Below are 17,295 nucleotides of genomic sequence, written 5' to 3'. Positions count from 1 at the left end.
ACTCTTGTCTTGTTGCATGGCTCTTGGACTTTTATAGAATCTATTGCCGACCATGGCTGGCACCGACAACACCGACTCCGAAGAAACGACGCTACCACTGAGCCGTCCAGAGTCTGGAGGAATAATAAATGACAACACTAATATTAATTTCGGCCAAAACAACAACGATGATCACCAATCCGAGACCACCGACGAGAAGAAGGCTCCAGCAACAGAGGTAGACGTCGCTGTGCAGCAGCCGCCAGCTCAATCCGCAAATGTTTACTTCCACCTCATCGCCGACAAGGCCTTGCACTTCTTGTCGCATGCGAGCAATGGAACCATAGGTGCTTGTCTCGTAGGCCTGAGCGCCACAACTTATCTTGTGTTGGGACGGGTAGGTCTTATGCTGATCGGTCTGGTCGGGGGAGTCGCGCTACATGCCTCTTGGGATGCGCACGGCGAGACGGACAGAGCGGCCGCGAGGGAGAAGGAACTACGGAAGAGGAGAGAGATCGGCCTCGAGGTTGTGCAGAGAGTGTTGGAGTGGAAGACGGATAGGTCAGGCCCAGATGGCGACTCCGATGCAGACGAGGCAGACGTCAAGATCCTCGCGAAGAAGAAGCTCGATTTCTCTTCCTTCCGTCCTGACACTGCGCTCGCTTTGACCACTTTCACCGATGCCATTGTCAGAGATTATGTCAAGTATGCATTTACCTCTCCCTCTGTTTTGCTGCACATCCGTTGATTCATTCTCTCGCTAGGTGGTGGTACACTCCCATTCTGCCCGGAGAGGACAATTTCCCTCATGCTTGCCGTCAGACGCTCGTCGCCTTCTTTATTTCTCTGTCGAACCGCCTTTCCCGCAAGCGACCCGTGGATGGCTTTCTGGACTTTGTCACCAATTCCTCGTCCATAGTCATCGTCTTCCTCAACGAGCTCTCCGCCGCTCTCAACGCCTCGCCGGGTTCTTCAGCCCCTCATGCCGTTGCCTCGTATCTTCAAGCCAAGCCCGACAGCAGCCTGGCCAACATTCTCGACCAGAGGCATCAAGAGAAAAAGCTGGCTCTTGTCGCTGACGACCTCCTGAAGAGCTACCTGGACAGAAGGGCGTACGACTGTCTCCCGATTCAGATCTTCCTGAGACAAGTTCTCTCTAAGCTCGTGCTGGCCATGACCATCACCACCTGCTCGAAGCCCGAATGGATCAACGGATGGGTTGTCCACCTTCTCGAAGATGGCGAGCCCGGTTTACTGGAGGCCATCGATGCTGGAGTAGAACGATCTGCCAACCCCGATCTCAAATCCGTCGAGAAGCATACCGCAGTTCCCGAGGCCACCATGAGTCCTATCGAAGAAATCTCCAGTGCCGCACATCACAAGCGTAACAGAAGCAGAGCCGAGGAAGCCATGGATGAGGCGATGAGAGAGGCGAAGCGCTTGACAGAGCTCATTGTCCAGCAGGAAGAAGCCGCGCAAAAGAAAGCGAGGATACCCTCCGAACTCAACACAAGCCATGAAAGCATATCCGAGGGCACCACCGAAGGCATAACCACCCCAGCCTCATCGCAGAGCGCTTCGAGCAGCAGGGACAGCGATACAGAGTTGCGCCGGTCCAACGACTTGTCACCAACTTCACTGCCGAATAAGCAGCTCCCAAAGCCTGCCGCAAAATCGCCGCCTCCTACCACCTTCGATCAGATTTCTGCTGTCCGCACCGCCACTGCTCTCAATGGCGACGGTGACAAAGAGAGTCATCTGAAGCCCTCCCCTGTGCTTACTCTGTTCAATGCCCGCATATCCATCTTCGACGATGCGACGCCAGGAGACAAGACCACATTGCGATCTAAGCCTGCTACGGAATATATGATCCAAATCGAGCCCATCGATTCGCGGTTCCCCGGTTGGATGATCGTCAGGAAATATGCTGATTTCGGAACACTCCACGAAGTGCTCCGTCGCATCTCGAATGTCTCTGGGTTAGGCTTCAGCGAGGGCCACCCCAACCTACCCACCTGGAAACTGCACACAAAAGCATCGCTTCGTGGAGAGCTCGAGCGCTATCTGTGTGATGCTGTCAGTTATCAGCAACTCGCTGAAAGCGAGGGGATGAAGCGTTTCCTCGAGAAGGACCAGGGTTTGTCGCGGTCGCCGGGAGGCACCAAAGGCTTCGGTTGGCCCACTCCTGTTGCCTTTGATCAGATGGGCAAGAACATGATGGATGTCCTGACCAAAGCTCCAAAGGATGTTGCCGGTGGCAGCAAAGCCTTTTTCGGTGGAGTGGCCGGAGTCTTGGGTGGTGGCAAGAAGCCTCCGGGACATTCCGCCAGCGCCAGCGTAGCCAGTCGGTCCTCTGTTTCTCTTGCGCAGAACTACATGGAAGACAGCTACATGGGCAGCTTGGGCTGCGATGCACCTCGACAAAGCACCGACAGCTTGCATAGTCTGCCCGCGGTCCAGCGAAAGACGAGTCTGCAGGCCTCGGCGCCCATTGAAGCAAGACCCAGGCCAAGTCTCGCCTCACGAGGATCGTCGCATGGCCGACAGAGTGTCGATCTCAAACGGACCGAGAGCCGGACCTCGTCGATCATGCAATCGCCTCATACTCCAATCGAAGAAAGAAAGAGCTTGAACCTCCCGCCGCCGCCGTCTGAGATGTCCGATGACTATGGCTCGCCGAGGCCACTGAGTGTCGTGGAGCAAGAACAACCTCCCAGAAGGGGCGAAGGCATGACCTACAGTAATCCCGCCTCGCGACGTCAATCATCACAGAGCCTTATGGCTCTTGCCGAGCCTCTACAAGGCACTCCGTCCCGCCCAACTTCATCGCACAAAGACAGATCGCCCGCTCCGCCCACAACAAGACTCGAAAAGCCGAAGCCGCCAATCGGCGAGCAAGAGACCCAAGTCGCTGTCGAGTTGTTGTTCGCAGTCATCACTGAGCTCTATACTTTGAGCTCAGCCTGGCAGATTCGACGCACCTTGTTGAATGCAGCCAAATCATTTCTTCTTCGTCCTGGCAATCCTCAGCTCGAGGCCATTCGCGTGCTCATTCAAGAGACTGTCATCGAGGCAAACACCTCGGACGCCGGCATTGCAGCTCACATCAACACGATCCGCACCTCTTCACTGCCCACCGAAGAAGAAAAGGAGAAGTGGCCAAAACCCATGGACGACAAAGCCAAAGAGGAGTTGAGGGCCAAGGCCAGGCAGCTGCTCGTCGAGAGAGGCATGCCCGTCGCATTGACCGGAGTCATGGGTCAAGCAGCCACGGGAGAGGCTCTGGGCAGGGTGTTTGACTGTCTGCAGGACGAAAAGGTCGCTCGGGGACTGATTTTCGGTCTGCTGCTGCAAGCCTTGAGGGGTGTCGTCCAGTGATGAAAATGACGACAGGATCCCGCCTCGGCGCTTTCGACCCTTGGGGCTTTTGGAGATCATTTTCCCTCTGCCCTTTTGGTCCCGAAAAAAAACATTGTACGATAGATACGCTATAATAATGAATAATCACCATCTTCTTTGTCTCAACCAAGAGACCATAATTATTTAAGATTTGCCACCATCGCCGCGTCCGAGTCTCCGAGCTTTTTGCGATTCGGACTCGCTAATCACCAAGACAAAGACAAGTTTTAGTGTTCTTGCCTGGCGAGTATTTGCGACAACGAAAGCACTACTTTTCTGATCGACTCGAGAGACAGACAGACGTCGGACGCGCGCGCCAATTTAATTTTTCCCCTTTGTTGGTTCTACCCAACATGATCCCCCTTTCTTCTAGGAAAGCATGTCATGATGTGCTCTAGGACAAACACAAAGAGACGCAAGACATAAAGACAAATCACTTTGTAGGTTCGACTATGCGTTGATCTCCACATTTTCTCAGGACACTTGTCATACACAATGCGTGGGACGACTATCCTCTGCCCTCGATGCAAAGACAAAGAGAAAGCACCCCGAGACATTTCGTTTGTTTTTCGTGAGCACGAGAGATTCGAGACGCAGTATTTAATGAGAGGGAATCTCTTTCCGTCTTGATGGCTCTGTGTTTTCAGTGCCAAGTATGAGTCGCTATTCCTTGTTATCGTCTTTTTTATTTCTTTGTCGTGCGTGAAGTGAAGTGGACTATTTTTCCACCCGTTCCTCACTTTCCTTTGTTCGCTGTATTTGTTTCAAACCATTGCGAGGCTTTGTCTCTAGTTGACCACTTCTTCAGAATGAGTAGATGATTCAATGATTCAATGTGTATTTTGTAGCTGCGTGAGGATAAGTTATGTCTTCTTGTCGTCCTTCACGTCCGTCTTCTCCTTTTTCTCAGGAAACATCACTGTCATTTCTTATCTGTCCATCTTTTCACCTGTTATAAAAGAGCAATATAATCTATCACACCTAACCACCGAAGCCGGTCTTCGTTGATTTTCATTCTTCCCCAAATTTTTGAATATCAGAGAGGATAACCCACAGAGTCATTCATTCACTCGTCGCAATATCGCTTTCAAGTTCATTACATACAACCCAAAAACCCTACGATCCCCAGAACCTGCAGCAAGCAGCAGAAACAACAAAAAGTGGCAGAAAAATGTCACCACAGCGCGCCACAAACCTGACAATAACCCTCACCAACCCAAGCATAAAAAGCAGCAGCAGCATCCCATTCCGCTCCTCCAGACTAGCCGTGCCCCCATCACCATGCACGCCTCTCTCGCCTCTCATGCCTTTAGTTTCCCTACCCACTGCAACCATCTCAATTCCGACTTCACCTTCGCCTCCTCACTCGGATACCTCCAGGGACGCCCCACCGCCGGCCGTGGGTCCGCTCAGTTGGCTCTGGCACTGCCATATCTGTAATAGAAAGTACAGACTGTGCGTGACGCGCCGCTGTCTCGACGACGGACACTATTTCTGCTCTGGCGAGTCGGCTTCTGTGTCGTCTGTTTTTGTCAGTGGCAGTAATGGCAGCAATAGACGCAAGAGACTGGTCAGGAGGAAGAGGCACAGGGCGTGTACTAGTGAGTTTGACTTCATCGCGTGGAAGAAGTGGGGGGTTTGGAGAAGGGGAAATGCCGGGCGTCGGCTGAGACTACGGGACAAACAGCAGGGGAGGAGAGATGGAGACGAAATGAGAGGGGAAAGGGAGAGGGAGAGGGAGAGGGAGAGGGATTGTTGGGGCCAATGCGACTATCCATCTGAGTGCCGGTGGGGCAAGAGGTATGGCGTTGTTGAGGATGAGGATGAGTCTATATCCAGCGAGTCTGGGGTTGGACTTTCTTCTGGGTCTTCAACTTCTACTTCTTCTTCTACTTCAGCAAAGCGAGAGGAAATCTTGACGTCCTTTGTTCGTCCCTCTTCCGCTTCTTCTGCTGGCACAACGCCGACCAGGACAGAATCGGGAGACGATGGAATGCAAGGCCTGACGCCATCATCATCATCATCATCATCATCATCATCATCATCATCATCATCATCATCATCATCATCACCTACATTCACATCTACAATTTCATCAGCATCCCCGCCTACGGACTTTGACGCTATTCTCCTGAGTGCGCGGAACAGCGGTGGAGACGAACAAGGGGCGCCTACAACTTCGTCAGGGTTGGCCTTGGCCATGGCTAGTCTCGAGGCGTTCTGCTTTGCAAGAGAGGGCGGTGCTGCGCCTGCCGCACATTCTGGTAGTATCTAGCAAAATGCGGATATGGACGTCTCTAGGATGTGAAGTCTTGTACTGTCTGGTACAGTCACCTGTTCATTTCTGAGCGACTTGTGCAAGTTCCTGGTTCATTCCACTCTTTTAGGTCTTTTATACATACACGCTCAACAAAACATGGACAGCGAGTGGCATCTGTCTGCTCTAAATAGTGGTATACCTCAAATAAGGCTTGACCTCCCTGACATTATCCTTTCCAAACTTCTTCTTGGCGTCCTCGGTGCTGACAGTAGGAGGCACAATGACATCGTCGCCGACCTGCCAATCAATAGGCGTAGTGACACCCTTCTGGTCGCCCGTCTGCAGCGAATCAATGACCCTCAACACCTCGGCGCTGTTGCGGCCCGTCGACGCAGGATACATCATCGTCAGACGGATCTTCTTGCTGGGGTCGATGATGAAGACGGAGCGGATGGTGAAGGCCGTCGCGCGTCCGGCGTTCTCGAGGTCGTCCTGTGTGATCATGTCGTAGAGGAAGGCAACGTTGCGGTCCGCGTCGCCGATGATGGGGAAGGAGAGGTTGGTGTTTGAGATTTCGTTGATGTCTTCGATCCATTTGCCGTGCGAGCCGATGTCGTTTGCGGACTTTTGTTTTTGCATCAGCTTCTATGGATCAGATCAGATGGACAGGAAACAACAACTTACGAGCCCAATCATCTTGACTCCTCGCTTCTCAAACTCGTCCTTGAGCTTGGCAAAGGCTCCCAGCTCCGTCGTGCAGACTGGAGTAAAGTCGGCTGGATGAGAGAAGAGAATGGCCCAGCTATCGGCGATCCATTGATGGAAGTCAATATCTCCCTGTTCATCACACAAATGTCAGTCTCCCGTCCATCTCCATCTCCACCTCCATCTCCATCTCCATCTCCATCTCCATCTCCATCTCCATGCTCGTCTCCATCCATTTCCCAGTCCCCCATTTTCGTCCTCTGTCGTCGATTACTCATACACAAAACATACCTGTGTAGTAGAAGCCTTGAAGTTAGGAGCTACAGATCCCAGTCTCAGACGAGGCTGCTCCGGAACAGATGCGCTAGCCAGACCGCGACGGAACAGAAAGGGAGCTGCTCTGGTTCTGGCCGCCAGAGGTTGCTGCACTGCTGCGAAGCGAGATGCCTGCTGTGCGATAGAGCGAGGAGCGGAGGAGCGGAGGAAGGATGCCATTATGTGTGTGTCTTTGTTGTGTTGATGAAGAGAAGAAAGTTTGGATAATCATTGGTCTATAGAGTATACAAATCACAGGCACGGGCACAGGCACAGGCACGTCGGAGTGGTAGGGGCAAAACAGTAAGGTAGGTAACTTTGTAAGCTCAATGGTTGGTGGATGGCGTCATTTAACGGATGGAGCTCTAAGGATTGGAGCAAAGACAGTGCGAAATCGGCATTGTTTCCTTGAGAAATCGACTCGTCGTGCTCGTTTTCATCAATCCCTTATTGTGTCACATATTCCCGCGCCGCAATCACAAGTCCTTGAGTACAGAGATGTGTGTTCGTCGAGAACCACTATCATCCTGTTTGTCAAGTCCTCGAGATGGTGCTCATAAGAGTTTTCAGTCATCACAAGTAAGGTAAGATATGTAGCTGTCGGCCCTGCCGATCTCGCCCGAGGGACCTGAAGCTCTACAGGGAATCTTTTGTCTCCATTCCTCCCCCGACGCGGCCGACGCGTGCGGAGATGCCCCGCTATCGAAATGATTTATCAATCATTCATTGTAGACACAGACACTGGTATAGAGGATAATTTGCCAGGACGTGGTTGGTTTGAGGTTTCTTCTTTGTTTACTGCTCCATTTCCAATTGTAGAGTCGGAGAGAAACAAAATGGCTGCTCCTCAGAAGGTCGCTCTCGTCACTGCTGGCACTGCGGGGTTGGGCGCTCAGATCGCTCGCACCTTCGCACCAGACTACAGAGTGGTGAGTCGTATAGGCATGACGAAGACGAAAAAGTCAAGAGTACTCATAGGAGCTCGACTATCAGGTCATCAATTACAACAGCAATGCCGCTCGCGCCTCAGCACTCATCGAGGAGCTCAACCAAATCCCTGCAACCGTGCCAACTACAGACTCGCCGCGCTTCCACGCAATCCAAGCAGATGTGGGCGACAAAGCATCCGTGAACCGATTGGTAGAAGAGACCATCAAGGTCATGGGTAGACTGGACGTCGTGGCATCCAACGCCGGCTGGACGCGAATGACCGACTTCATGAACATTGACGATCAGGTCAACGAAGACGACTGGGACAGATGCTACTTGTACAACGTCAAATCGCACATGTGGTTGGCATACGCTGCCAAACCACACCTAGAAAAGACCGAGGGCGTCATCATCACCACTGCCAGCGTGGCAGGTATCACAGCCAGCGGGAGTTCCCTACCATACTCCACTACCAAGGCCGCCTTGATACACATGACAAAGGGACTTGCGCTCATCTGCGCGCCCAAGATCAGAGTCAACAGTGTGTCTCCTGGTCTGATGCTTACCGACTGGGGACTCTCCTTCCCTAGAGACAAGATTGCTGCAACGATGCAAAAGAGCAAGCTCAAGAGGCTTGCCACGGTAGAGGTAAGGCCTGCATGTCAAAGTGTGTTTGGTAGGATGAGCTTCTGATCAGAATCGCAGGATGTCGCGCTGCAAGTCAGAGGGCTTGCGCTATGTACTTCAATGACTGGTCAGAACATTGTGCTGGACGGAGGCATCACCTTGTAAGAGAGGTCGCCATGTCTTTTTCCACGGCAGGTCCAGGTGGATGTGGTCAGATTCATTCAGTGTGCAGTGATATCTCAATAGACATATACTATTTACCTACCAAAACTGTAATTGTACATTCTGCTTCCAGACGGCCGTCTATTGTCATACTAATAAGCTTCTTCATCCTGGGTCTGGACTTTCATGTTCTCTCGGCTGCATATTGATGGAAAACATCCCACTCGGCCGCGGCAAAGCAACAGAGTCCGACAAGGGTCTGGGGAACCTCGGTACAAGAGCGCAACACGATGTCACTAGCCCCAGATTCTTGGAAAACGTTTGCCCGAGGAGTTGGAGAAACAGTGAGAACAGCGGGCGGAATCACATGCAATAATCAATCAATATTGTTAACAAATAATCGCCATCACTTTTGGATCTTTATCACTCTTCTCACATAGCCTTGCTGTCCTTTTCACTGCTGATCTCTTCCGATCCTTGGTTATTCTCTGCTACCAGTATCTGTTAAGATCATAAACAAGAAGCTCCTTCTGTTTCGTCCCCCTCCACATCTCCACATCTCGGCGAAAGCACCCCCAGACTAAACCACAGCCATGTCTTCTTCATCGTCGACCCCGACGATACCCACTCCTAGCCTGCCGTCGAAGGAGGAAGTCAAGCAGGATGTGGTCGAGGCGACCAAGTCCACTGCACAAAGTCTACGGGCGCTCGCGGCAGGCGGCGTGGGAGGTGTATGCGCCGTCGTTGTCGGACACCCTTTTGATCTCGTCAAAGTGCGGTTACAGACTGCTGAGAAGGGAGTTTACACCGGTGCTATGGATGTTGTTCGGAAGACGATTGCCAGAGAAGGTCTTGCGAGGGTCAGTCGCATGTGTCCTTTATGTATAAGTCACGGCTTGTGACAGAGAAGGGAACGAAGCTGATTGGCAGCTGTGTGTGATAGGGTCTCTACGCCGGTGTCTCTGCGCCTTTAGTCGGTGTAACGCCCATGTGTGAGTTTGCAATCATAGACAATCAATACTCTAATACAAGACTGACTCTATTTCACAGTCGCCGTGAGCTTTTGGGTACGATGATCTGCGCAGACCTTCCTTGCTGGCTCACGCTCACTGACTGACATCCCACAGGGTTACGATGTCGGCAAGCAACTCGTGCGCTCATTCAGTGAAGTGCACCAGGACCATTTCTCCGTTGCGCAGATCTCAGCAGCAGGTTTCTTCTCCGCCATCCCCATGACACTAATCACGGCGCCATTCGAGCGCGTCAAAGTGCTCCTCCAGATCCAAGGACAGAAACAGCTCGCACCAGGCGAGAAGCCAAAGTACTCGGGCGGAACAGACGTGGTGCGCCAGCTATACAAAGAAGGCGGCTTGAGGTCCGTCTTCCGCGGCTCGGCCATGACGCTCGCCAGAGACGGCCCGGGCAGCGCAGCTTACTTCGCCACCTACGAGATCATCAAGCGAAAACTGACCCCTCGCAACGAGGACGGCTCGCCGGGCCAATTGAGCCTGACGGCCGTCATGGCAGCGGGAGGCGCGGCCGGTGTCGCCATGTGGATCCCTGTCTTCCCCGTCGACACCATCAAGAGCAAGCTGCAGTCTGCAGAAGGCAGACCTACCATGGGCGGTGTGGTCAGGGAGGTCTGGGCCAGAGGCGGCTTCAAGGCGTTTTTCCCTGGCTTTGGCCCCGCCATGGCGCGAGCAGTGCCCGCAAACGCAGCGACATTCTTGGGTGTCGAGCTTGCGCAGAAGGCCATGACAAGGATGTTTGACTAGACTAGTCGGGAGATGTGAGGAGAGGAGGTGGGTATACGCATCATCGGCAGCAGCAGCAGCGGCATAAGCAGCGGTTGTGGCATTGTCATAGCCTTCTTCTTCTTCTTCTTGTCTCGTCATGTACAGACGACGAGACTGTGCCATATATTCTTCCCTGTGTTCATGCGTTCAGCGAGCAGGAGAAAGCCACCTTGTCTATCTAGAGTCTGAAATATATGAAAACGTATACAAACAATACTCGAGAAACCCGACATTGTTGCTTCTCTATTGTTATGCATAGACCCTCAGATATCCATTGCCATCAACGATGGAAAAAGTCAGGCGGAGCTCATTTCCTTTGTCTGATCAGACAAATGCCACTTTCTCACTTGGCAGAAAGCGCACGGCACCCACACCTAGCTTGTATAACCTCGAATAGAGGGACTTTCCTTTACACTGTTACGGAAATGCATGCATAAACGGTAAGAGTGACCAAGACTGAAAAGAAAATAGAATAAAATTCGTTCGTAAAGTCATATATATCTTCAAACAGCGTCGCAATAGCAAAAATCCCCTCGTGTGTCCGTCCTACATATGGTATCCTTTTATATCAGACATGCCAGCCTCCACTCTTCACTAGGATCATCCTTCCTGGTGGCTCCAAAAAAAAGTCGGTCTAATGTAAGTGACAATAGATAGCAAAAGAAGTACTTCCTTGTCTAATCCCCACATTCGCGTGACATTAATGGCCAATCTAAAAGTCCTTGCCGAGATCGACAGCATCGACGTTTCCAAAGCCCTTGCGGCTATCGGGGTTCTTCTCGTGAATAGTGACGCTCTCGCCCTCGACGTCCCTATCGGAGCTCGCCGCTTTGCCCTCGACGACTTCGAGCGAGTAGATGGACTGTGAGATGAGAGACTCCTTGTGTGGAAAGAGGAGACTCAACGACGTGTACAAGAAGATCGACACGACGAACCCAAATAGCCAGTCGAAGCTGTAGAGATGGACGAGGCCGGTGCCGATATAGGCGCCGTTGATCGAATTGGCGAGACCAGGCAGAAGAGGAGTCACTGGAACGATGAAGGCGACAAAGGCTTGCCAGTTGATTCCGTACCAGTATCTGTAACGTCCATAGGGGTCGTACAATGCAGGGACGTCGATGTGGCGGCGTTTGACGAACCAGTAGTCGGCTGCCATGATGCCTGCCATGGGAGCAAGGAAGACGGCGTATCCGCCCATGAAGCTGAGGAAGGTGCTCGCGGAGTTAAGGATCTTCCAGGGAACCATGACCCAGGCGGAGATGACGGCGGCGACGATACAGCCGCGTCTGATGTTGATGTAGCGTGGGAAGAGAACGCACATGTCGTTCGCAGCGGAGATGGAGTTGGCTGTGATGTTGGTACCGACCTGGGCGATATACCAGGATAGAGCAGCGAAGAAAGCAGCTGCGCGACCGGCATGTCCGTTCTTCAACCACTCCTCGACAATGTTCAGAGGGTTCCAGTAGAACTCTCCATAGACGACCTTCGACGCCGAGGTAGTCACGATACCGAGGACACCACAAACTGTGAAGATTAAAGGAAGGAAAGGTAGCTGAATGTACTGTGCTTTGTTTTCCTTTCCATCTGGTCGAGACTTGGCGTAACGACTGAAGTCAGGAATGTTGCATGCCAAAGTTGCCCACGAACCTGTCACAGCAGACATGCATGAGAGCCAGGCCCATGCCTTCTGGTCAGCAGGGACAGTGCTTGGAAGATTGAAGATGGCACCGCCACCACCGGCCTTGTGTACCATGTAACCCATGGTTCTAGATGACATTAGCGAAGGTTACCAGATTTGACAGGCATGGTGCACATACGCTACAGCTGTCACAGGAGCGGCAATAAGCTTCACAATGAAGAGATATCGCAGGCGGGTGGGAGGAATAAGCAGCAATGGCAGCTGAATGATCCAAAACAGAAAGTATGCAATCATGCCACCGCTGGTTATACCGGAAGCCTTTAGGTCCAAGTGATTGTTGGGTCCATCGACGTAGCTTGCGAAGCTGGGCCAGATGGCCTGGATCATGATCTGCATTGCGAGGGCTCCATTGGCGCCCTGAATACCGAGCCAGAACATGGCGAGGATACAACGACTGAGGATACAGAAGTAACCAAAGTAGTAGCCGAACCCGGATCGGACAATGACACTGAAAGGAACATGGAGATGGGCACCAATACTGTCGCAAAGTTAGCATTGGGCAAGAGTAAAGCTCGGTATTGTCGACAACTTACGCTCCGTTGAGGACCATGGGAATGGCCACGCAAAAGGTTCCAACCACCATGATTGGTATTGCGTCACGCCATGTAAGACCGATAGAGATGATGGAACTTGCGGTTTCCCATGTTCCCAGATTGATGGTATCCGTTGCCCAATAGGCCATCCATGTCCACATAGACCATGTCTGGTCCTCCGGAGGAACAGGATCCATGTCTTTATTCGTCCAGACATACTTAGGCGCGATGGTGGACGTTTCCTTTGGTAGTCTCCATGCACTCACAGTAGTGCATCTTTCCTTCACCGTCTGCTTCGACGGTAACGAAACTTTAGGAATGTATTTCATGTTTGCGAGTATGCAATGAATGACACAAACACAGCGACGAAGACAGAATTTAGAATCTGGAGCATCGCGACTCGATATCTATATTCATGATGACAGCTGAGTAAACCCTTTACGAATATCCCGAGCACTGCAGATAAGACGAAAGTGGTCGTATGGGTCTGATACCACATGGCTGATCAGCCGTTAAAGTGTACATCGAAGACGGGCGCCTATCATTGGTTGCTTCGCCTGCGTCTTATCTGTAGCCCGGTTTCTAGAACAGCTCGGTTTGCCTCATGTCACCTGTGTGTGTCGCTCAATTCCGACAGAACGCTAATGCTGCATGATGGAGTGATTATCATGGTTGACCATGTTGATTAGGCTTATGCTCTTGACTTGCTATTTGCTTGTTGTGCTGGAAGAAGTCTTGAGTCGCATGTGCATGCTTGGAACTGCTTAAGCTTCAACGCCAATCGCCGGGAATGAGGGGTCTTGGTTCGTACCACCAAGGAACATCGTTCTGGCCTCTCGCTCTCCTACAGACCTCTCCTACTAAGGCTGGCTGTCTCGCAGAAAAGCAATGCGGGTGGCGTCCTTTATCTCACGATACTCATGGGCTTACTCCTTGTCAAGTCATGGCCGCCGGCCATTGAGGTTTCGGGATTCGGCGACGCAGCTTTGCAAATTCTCTTGTGCTATGGGAATCATTCCTTCTTGTAAACCGGGTCGAAAGCAATTAATTCGGCAAATCTTTCGAATGTCTTCATGTTGACGTAGCACCAACCCCAGAAACACGAAACAAGCTGAGTTCTTACCAGCATCACACGCAAATTACAGAACTTGCGTGGAGCATTGTATGATCAGTAGGTCGACCAGAGATAGGCCAACACTCAATGCTGCGAATGGATGTCTACTGTATCTGTGAGAATGGATGTCCGTATCAGATCATGGCAATTCTGTACCAAGAGCGCCGAAAGAGCTGCATCCAACGCGAGTTTGCACTGTTTAATCTACGATCTTTATCTTCGATCACATATTGTGAGCAAGCGCATTAGCAGCCTCAGGCCATCACGCAGCCAGACAGACATGGACGCGATCTTGCCTTATCATGAGCAAAGCAGGTCCTACCACTCTGAAACGAGGTTATTCAGCACGGCCCCATAAGGCTCAACTCCACTTCGCTTCCGGGACTTCCAGCCTTGCGCCTGTGGGACCCTTCTTTGCGCGTCCTTTTTACATCAGATCTGAGATGCGTTTCGGAAATGATTGCGATCAGCAAGATGAGAGAGGTAATGTCGATGGAAGAACGCAAGTTAGCGTCACTCAAGCGAGAGCACGGCGAGACGGTCCGCCAGCATGTATGGTGAAGTTGTAGAAGCATATCAAAGCATGAGAAATGGTTGTTGGCCTTAATCACAATCAAGCAAAGCACGTACAACTGCCTCTCGATATCAATCTGACACTGTGCATTCGTCGTCTACACTCTGGCCTGAGGTCATTCGCTCAGATCAATTGGGAGCCATATTTCGAACAACGCATCATCATCGCACGTACGTCAAGGGTCATTGCACAACTTTGGAGCAGAATCGAAGCAAGCCAGGACCCGTAGAAGCATCGCCGGGCCAAAAACTTCGGGCTGCCAGCAGAGTATGAATGTCTTTCTTTTGACTGATATACATGGATTTGTTTGATCTGTATCGTACAAGCCATGAAGTAACTACCATTCTCTGTACAGAGTAGCGCTAGGACTTAGCAAAAGCTATTCCGTCGCCACCGTCTATATTGACAGCAAGCCCGATAAAAACACCCGCGCAAGGAAACTTCAATGTCTTCGCTCCCTGGTATAGAGCGAGACTCATTAATTAGATGGATGAAACCAAAAAAAGGCCAACCCGATGTGGAGAAGAGCCGCTGCAAAGTTGATGAAAGATCTCATGCCGTGACTCATCCACGAGCCCTACAAAGTTGCGCTGAAAGAAACCACGATCCGAGGGTCGGAGACGAAAAAACGTCGCCGTCTCCTTCCCTCAACCATCCCCGACGTCACATTAAGACACTTAAAGGGCGAAGGCAGCAAGGCCCATGATGGCAGCGAGACCCATACCGGCCTGGTTGGCAGCAGCAGCGCCAGCGAAGGTGGAGGTGGTCTTGCCACCAGACTGGGTGCCGCTGGCAGCAGCGGTACCGGCAGGGGTGACAGCGGCAGTGGTGCCGTTGGAGTAAGCGTAAGGAGCAGAGCTGACAGCGACGGGGGCAACAGGGCTGCTGGCAGGCTTGGTGACGGTGCAAGGGCAGTCAGTGATGGTGAGGGTGGTAGCCTCGCTGACAGTGTAGGTCTTGCTGCCGTGGGTGAGAGTGGTGGCCACAGGGCTGTCATGGGTGTTAGTCGGAGCACGATTGAGAAGCATCGTCCTGTATCAGAACTTACCAGTAGGTGGTGAAGGCAGTGACAACCTCGGTCACGTAGGCGACAGTGTCGTTGGAGGCAGCGGCAGCACCAGAGACGGCGGCGAGGGCAACGGCGGCGAAAGTGACCTTCATTTTGATTATTGGTAGGTGTTCGGTAAACGGAAAAGGTGTTTTAAAGTTGTTGAAAGAGCAGGTGTATTAAGCGATTTGTTATTTTTTAACGAATGCGAGACCGAAGTCGAGTGTGAATTGATTATTAGTGAGTGAGTGTGGGTGAGAGAAAACGAGAGAATGATGGTCCAAGAGAGATAGATATATGAGTGACCTGGATGCGCTAACGAAAGCATTCTGTGGCGTTTGGTTGATGAACGGTCAGAGCGCTCAAGGCCCCTGACGGTTCAAGCCATTGGCATGGCGCTAACGATTAGTGCCAGGTACCGCATAAGGCGATGTGACCCTTCTCAGCTAGCGATTGCTGTGGTATTGGCTAGAGCCCTTCACCTCATTACGGCAGGTTGATCATTCGTCTTCTTGTTGGTCCTGCGACTCGCCGCCTAGCAGATGGTCGCATCAGAAACGGGCAAGCTCCATGCGCACCCCAAGACATGACAAGAACGCCTGAACGTCTCATCACATCACGGCGACCACGGGCTTACTGCTAAGTATGTTCTTTCTATCTTGTAAGCACAGCAGAAGGAAGCGAGGTGCGAAGACCCATTCATGAACTAGAGTTAGCCATACGCGGGAAGTCTAGTGATTACTAGTCATCTAATCTCCGCGACACAAGTTTAGGCCTTATGCGAGACTCGTCTAGACATGCAGGATCTCCATTGCCCCAACCATAACGGACATGTTCCTGTCGTTGTTTCTCAACTGACAGCCTCGGTATGCTTCTCTAGCTATTGTGCCACATCGAATTCTTTTTTGGCATGTTGGTCCTTATCGAGAAGCATAAACGCAGCGTAGGCCCCAAATAGTAGATTCAAACGGCCACTGCGCGTACCTGCGCAAGCTGTAACCCCCAAGAGGGTAAGCTTACGCGGTCCGCCAACGGCTTCACTTCAGCTTGCAGTTACTGCCGTGCCAGGAAATTTGGGATTTCACAGCTGTATTCCGCAAGCACCTGCAGGACATCTCTCCATCGAAGCGGGGCGCCGCCATCCATACTATTCTTAGCGACTGAAAATCTCCCGAAGTGCCTGGTCATTCGCCCTGTGTGGGATGGCGCTCGTAAACACTGACTCACCCCGGCCAAGTTCATGATGTATAGGCCAAGGTACCTTGGGTCACTCAACATTCTACGTCTAAAATGATACATGGACATAATAATAGGAACCTTAGCGATTCGTGGCTTGCACGCACTCTCTCACCACGAGGCCTTGTCGTCCGCCCACTTTATCGCATGTCGCCATTTGCCACTCATCTAGCGCAGAAACTCAACGCAAATATTGCTTGCTATGTCGATGCCTTGGCTTCTTACAACGCCTCTGGGCAGAGCTTTTGTGTATTGGCATGAAGTATGTTGAATGGACTATATTTCGTTAAAGTTTTATGATCATGACTGTGAGCATAACGGTTGGCCGATGATAATATAGCAACGACGAAGGACGGAAGTTTGTCGTCTATGGATTAGATAAGGCCCATTATTCTAAAACTGCGGCGTCCTATATGTCAAACTAAGCTCTACTGAACAAAAGCTGCTATTAGGAATACTCGGAACGGCCCAGCTAATGAGGCCGCGACAGCAGTTTAGCTGTCTTGACCCATTCGTGCGAAATTGAGATCGATTGCTTCGCCCTGGTCAAGCAGGAATGGTTGCAGCACGTTGCTGAGGTTTGTTTCCCTAATCTGTGTTCCCTGAACCTTGGCAATAATTACCATAACCAACGGCTGTGGAACCTTTCGCCTTCCTTCGAACGCCTATAGGACAGAACATCCAGATTGCGCTCTCATGCCCTCGGGGGAAGGCAGGGAAGAGTTATGGAATAGAGCCCTATCTAAAAAAGACAAACCCCTTAGCTCAGCGTATTATCTTATTGCGCCGTTGGACATACTGCTCCTTCTCATTACGCGACAGGGATCGTCGGGTAGTATCTACTGTTCTTTACGCCGAACCCCCTGTGGGCATTGCCGTTGATGCAGGGAGATTGTCACCACGGAATATATAAACTAC

The 17,295-nt window shown here is 51.6% G+C and overlaps 6 protein-coding genes across 6 annotated transcripts; 3 read left to right on the top strand and 3 right to left on the bottom strand.

Annotated features, from left to right (window-relative positions):
- Nucleotides 1-52: 52 nt before the first annotated feature.
- Nucleotides 53-3,357, top strand: AAFC00_001006 (uncharacterized protein; the record flags this gene model as incomplete). The annotated part of the gene is made up of 2 exons (XM_069340135.1): nt 53-684; nt 744-3,357. The coding sequence occupies 2 exons, from the start codon at nt 53-55 to the stop codon at nt 3,355-3,357; spliced, it is 3,246 nt and encodes a 1,081-aa protein (XP_069203603.1).
- Nucleotides 3,358-5,821: 2,464 nt separating this feature from the next.
- On the bottom strand, nt 5,822-6,838 carry AAFC00_001005 (uncharacterized protein; the record flags this gene model as incomplete). Its single annotated transcript, XM_069340134.1, has 3 exons — nt 5,822-6,262; nt 6,323-6,475; nt 6,635-6,838. The coding sequence occupies 3 exons, from the start codon at nt 6,836-6,838 to the stop codon at nt 5,822-5,824; spliced, it is 798 nt and encodes a 265-aa protein (XP_069203602.1).
- Nucleotides 6,839-7,494: 656 nt separating this feature from the next.
- AAFC00_001004 (uncharacterized protein) lies at nt 7,495-8,380 on the top strand (the record flags this gene model as incomplete). The annotated part of the gene is made up of 3 exons (XM_069340133.1): nt 7,495-7,587; nt 7,652-8,236; nt 8,294-8,380. 3 exons carry the CDS (start codon nt 7,495-7,497, stop codon nt 8,378-8,380), a joined length of 765 nt encoding a protein of 254 aa, XP_069203601.1.
- A 590-nt stretch (nt 8,381-8,970) lies between these two features.
- Nucleotides 8,971-10,152, top strand: AAFC00_001003 (uncharacterized protein; the record flags this gene model as incomplete). The annotated part of the gene is made up of 4 exons (XM_069340132.1): nt 8,971-9,237; nt 9,321-9,369; nt 9,428-9,444; nt 9,505-10,152. The coding sequence occupies 4 exons, from the start codon at nt 8,971-8,973 to the stop codon at nt 10,150-10,152; spliced, it is 981 nt and encodes a 326-aa protein (XP_069203600.1).
- A 733-nt stretch (nt 10,153-10,885) lies between these two features.
- AAFC00_001002 (uncharacterized protein) lies at nt 10,886-12,734 on the bottom strand (the record flags this gene model as incomplete). The annotated part of the gene is made up of 3 exons (XM_069340131.1): nt 10,886-11,939; nt 11,991-12,350; nt 12,406-12,734. 3 exons carry the CDS (start codon nt 12,732-12,734, stop codon nt 10,886-10,888), a joined length of 1,743 nt encoding a protein of 580 aa, XP_069203599.1.
- Nucleotides 12,735-14,770: 2,036 nt separating this feature from the next.
- Nucleotides 14,771-15,254, bottom strand: AAFC00_001001 (uncharacterized protein; the record flags this gene model as incomplete). The annotated part of the gene is made up of 2 exons (XM_069340130.1): nt 14,771-15,083; nt 15,142-15,254. The coding sequence occupies 2 exons, from the start codon at nt 15,252-15,254 to the stop codon at nt 14,771-14,773; spliced, it is 426 nt and encodes a 141-aa protein (XP_069203598.1).
- Between the last annotated feature and the right edge of the window lie 2,041 nt (nt 15,255-17,295).

The sequence above is a fragment of the Neodothiora populina genome, assembly GCF_041146345.1.
Source record: "Neodothiora populina strain CPC 39397 chromosome Unknown canker_contig_12, whole genome shotgun sequence".
Classification (NCBI taxonomy): domain Eukaryota; kingdom Fungi; phylum Ascomycota; class Dothideomycetes; order Dothideales; family Dothioraceae; genus Neodothiora; species Neodothiora populina.
This window is presented reverse-complemented; position numbering and strand designations above follow the sequence as displayed.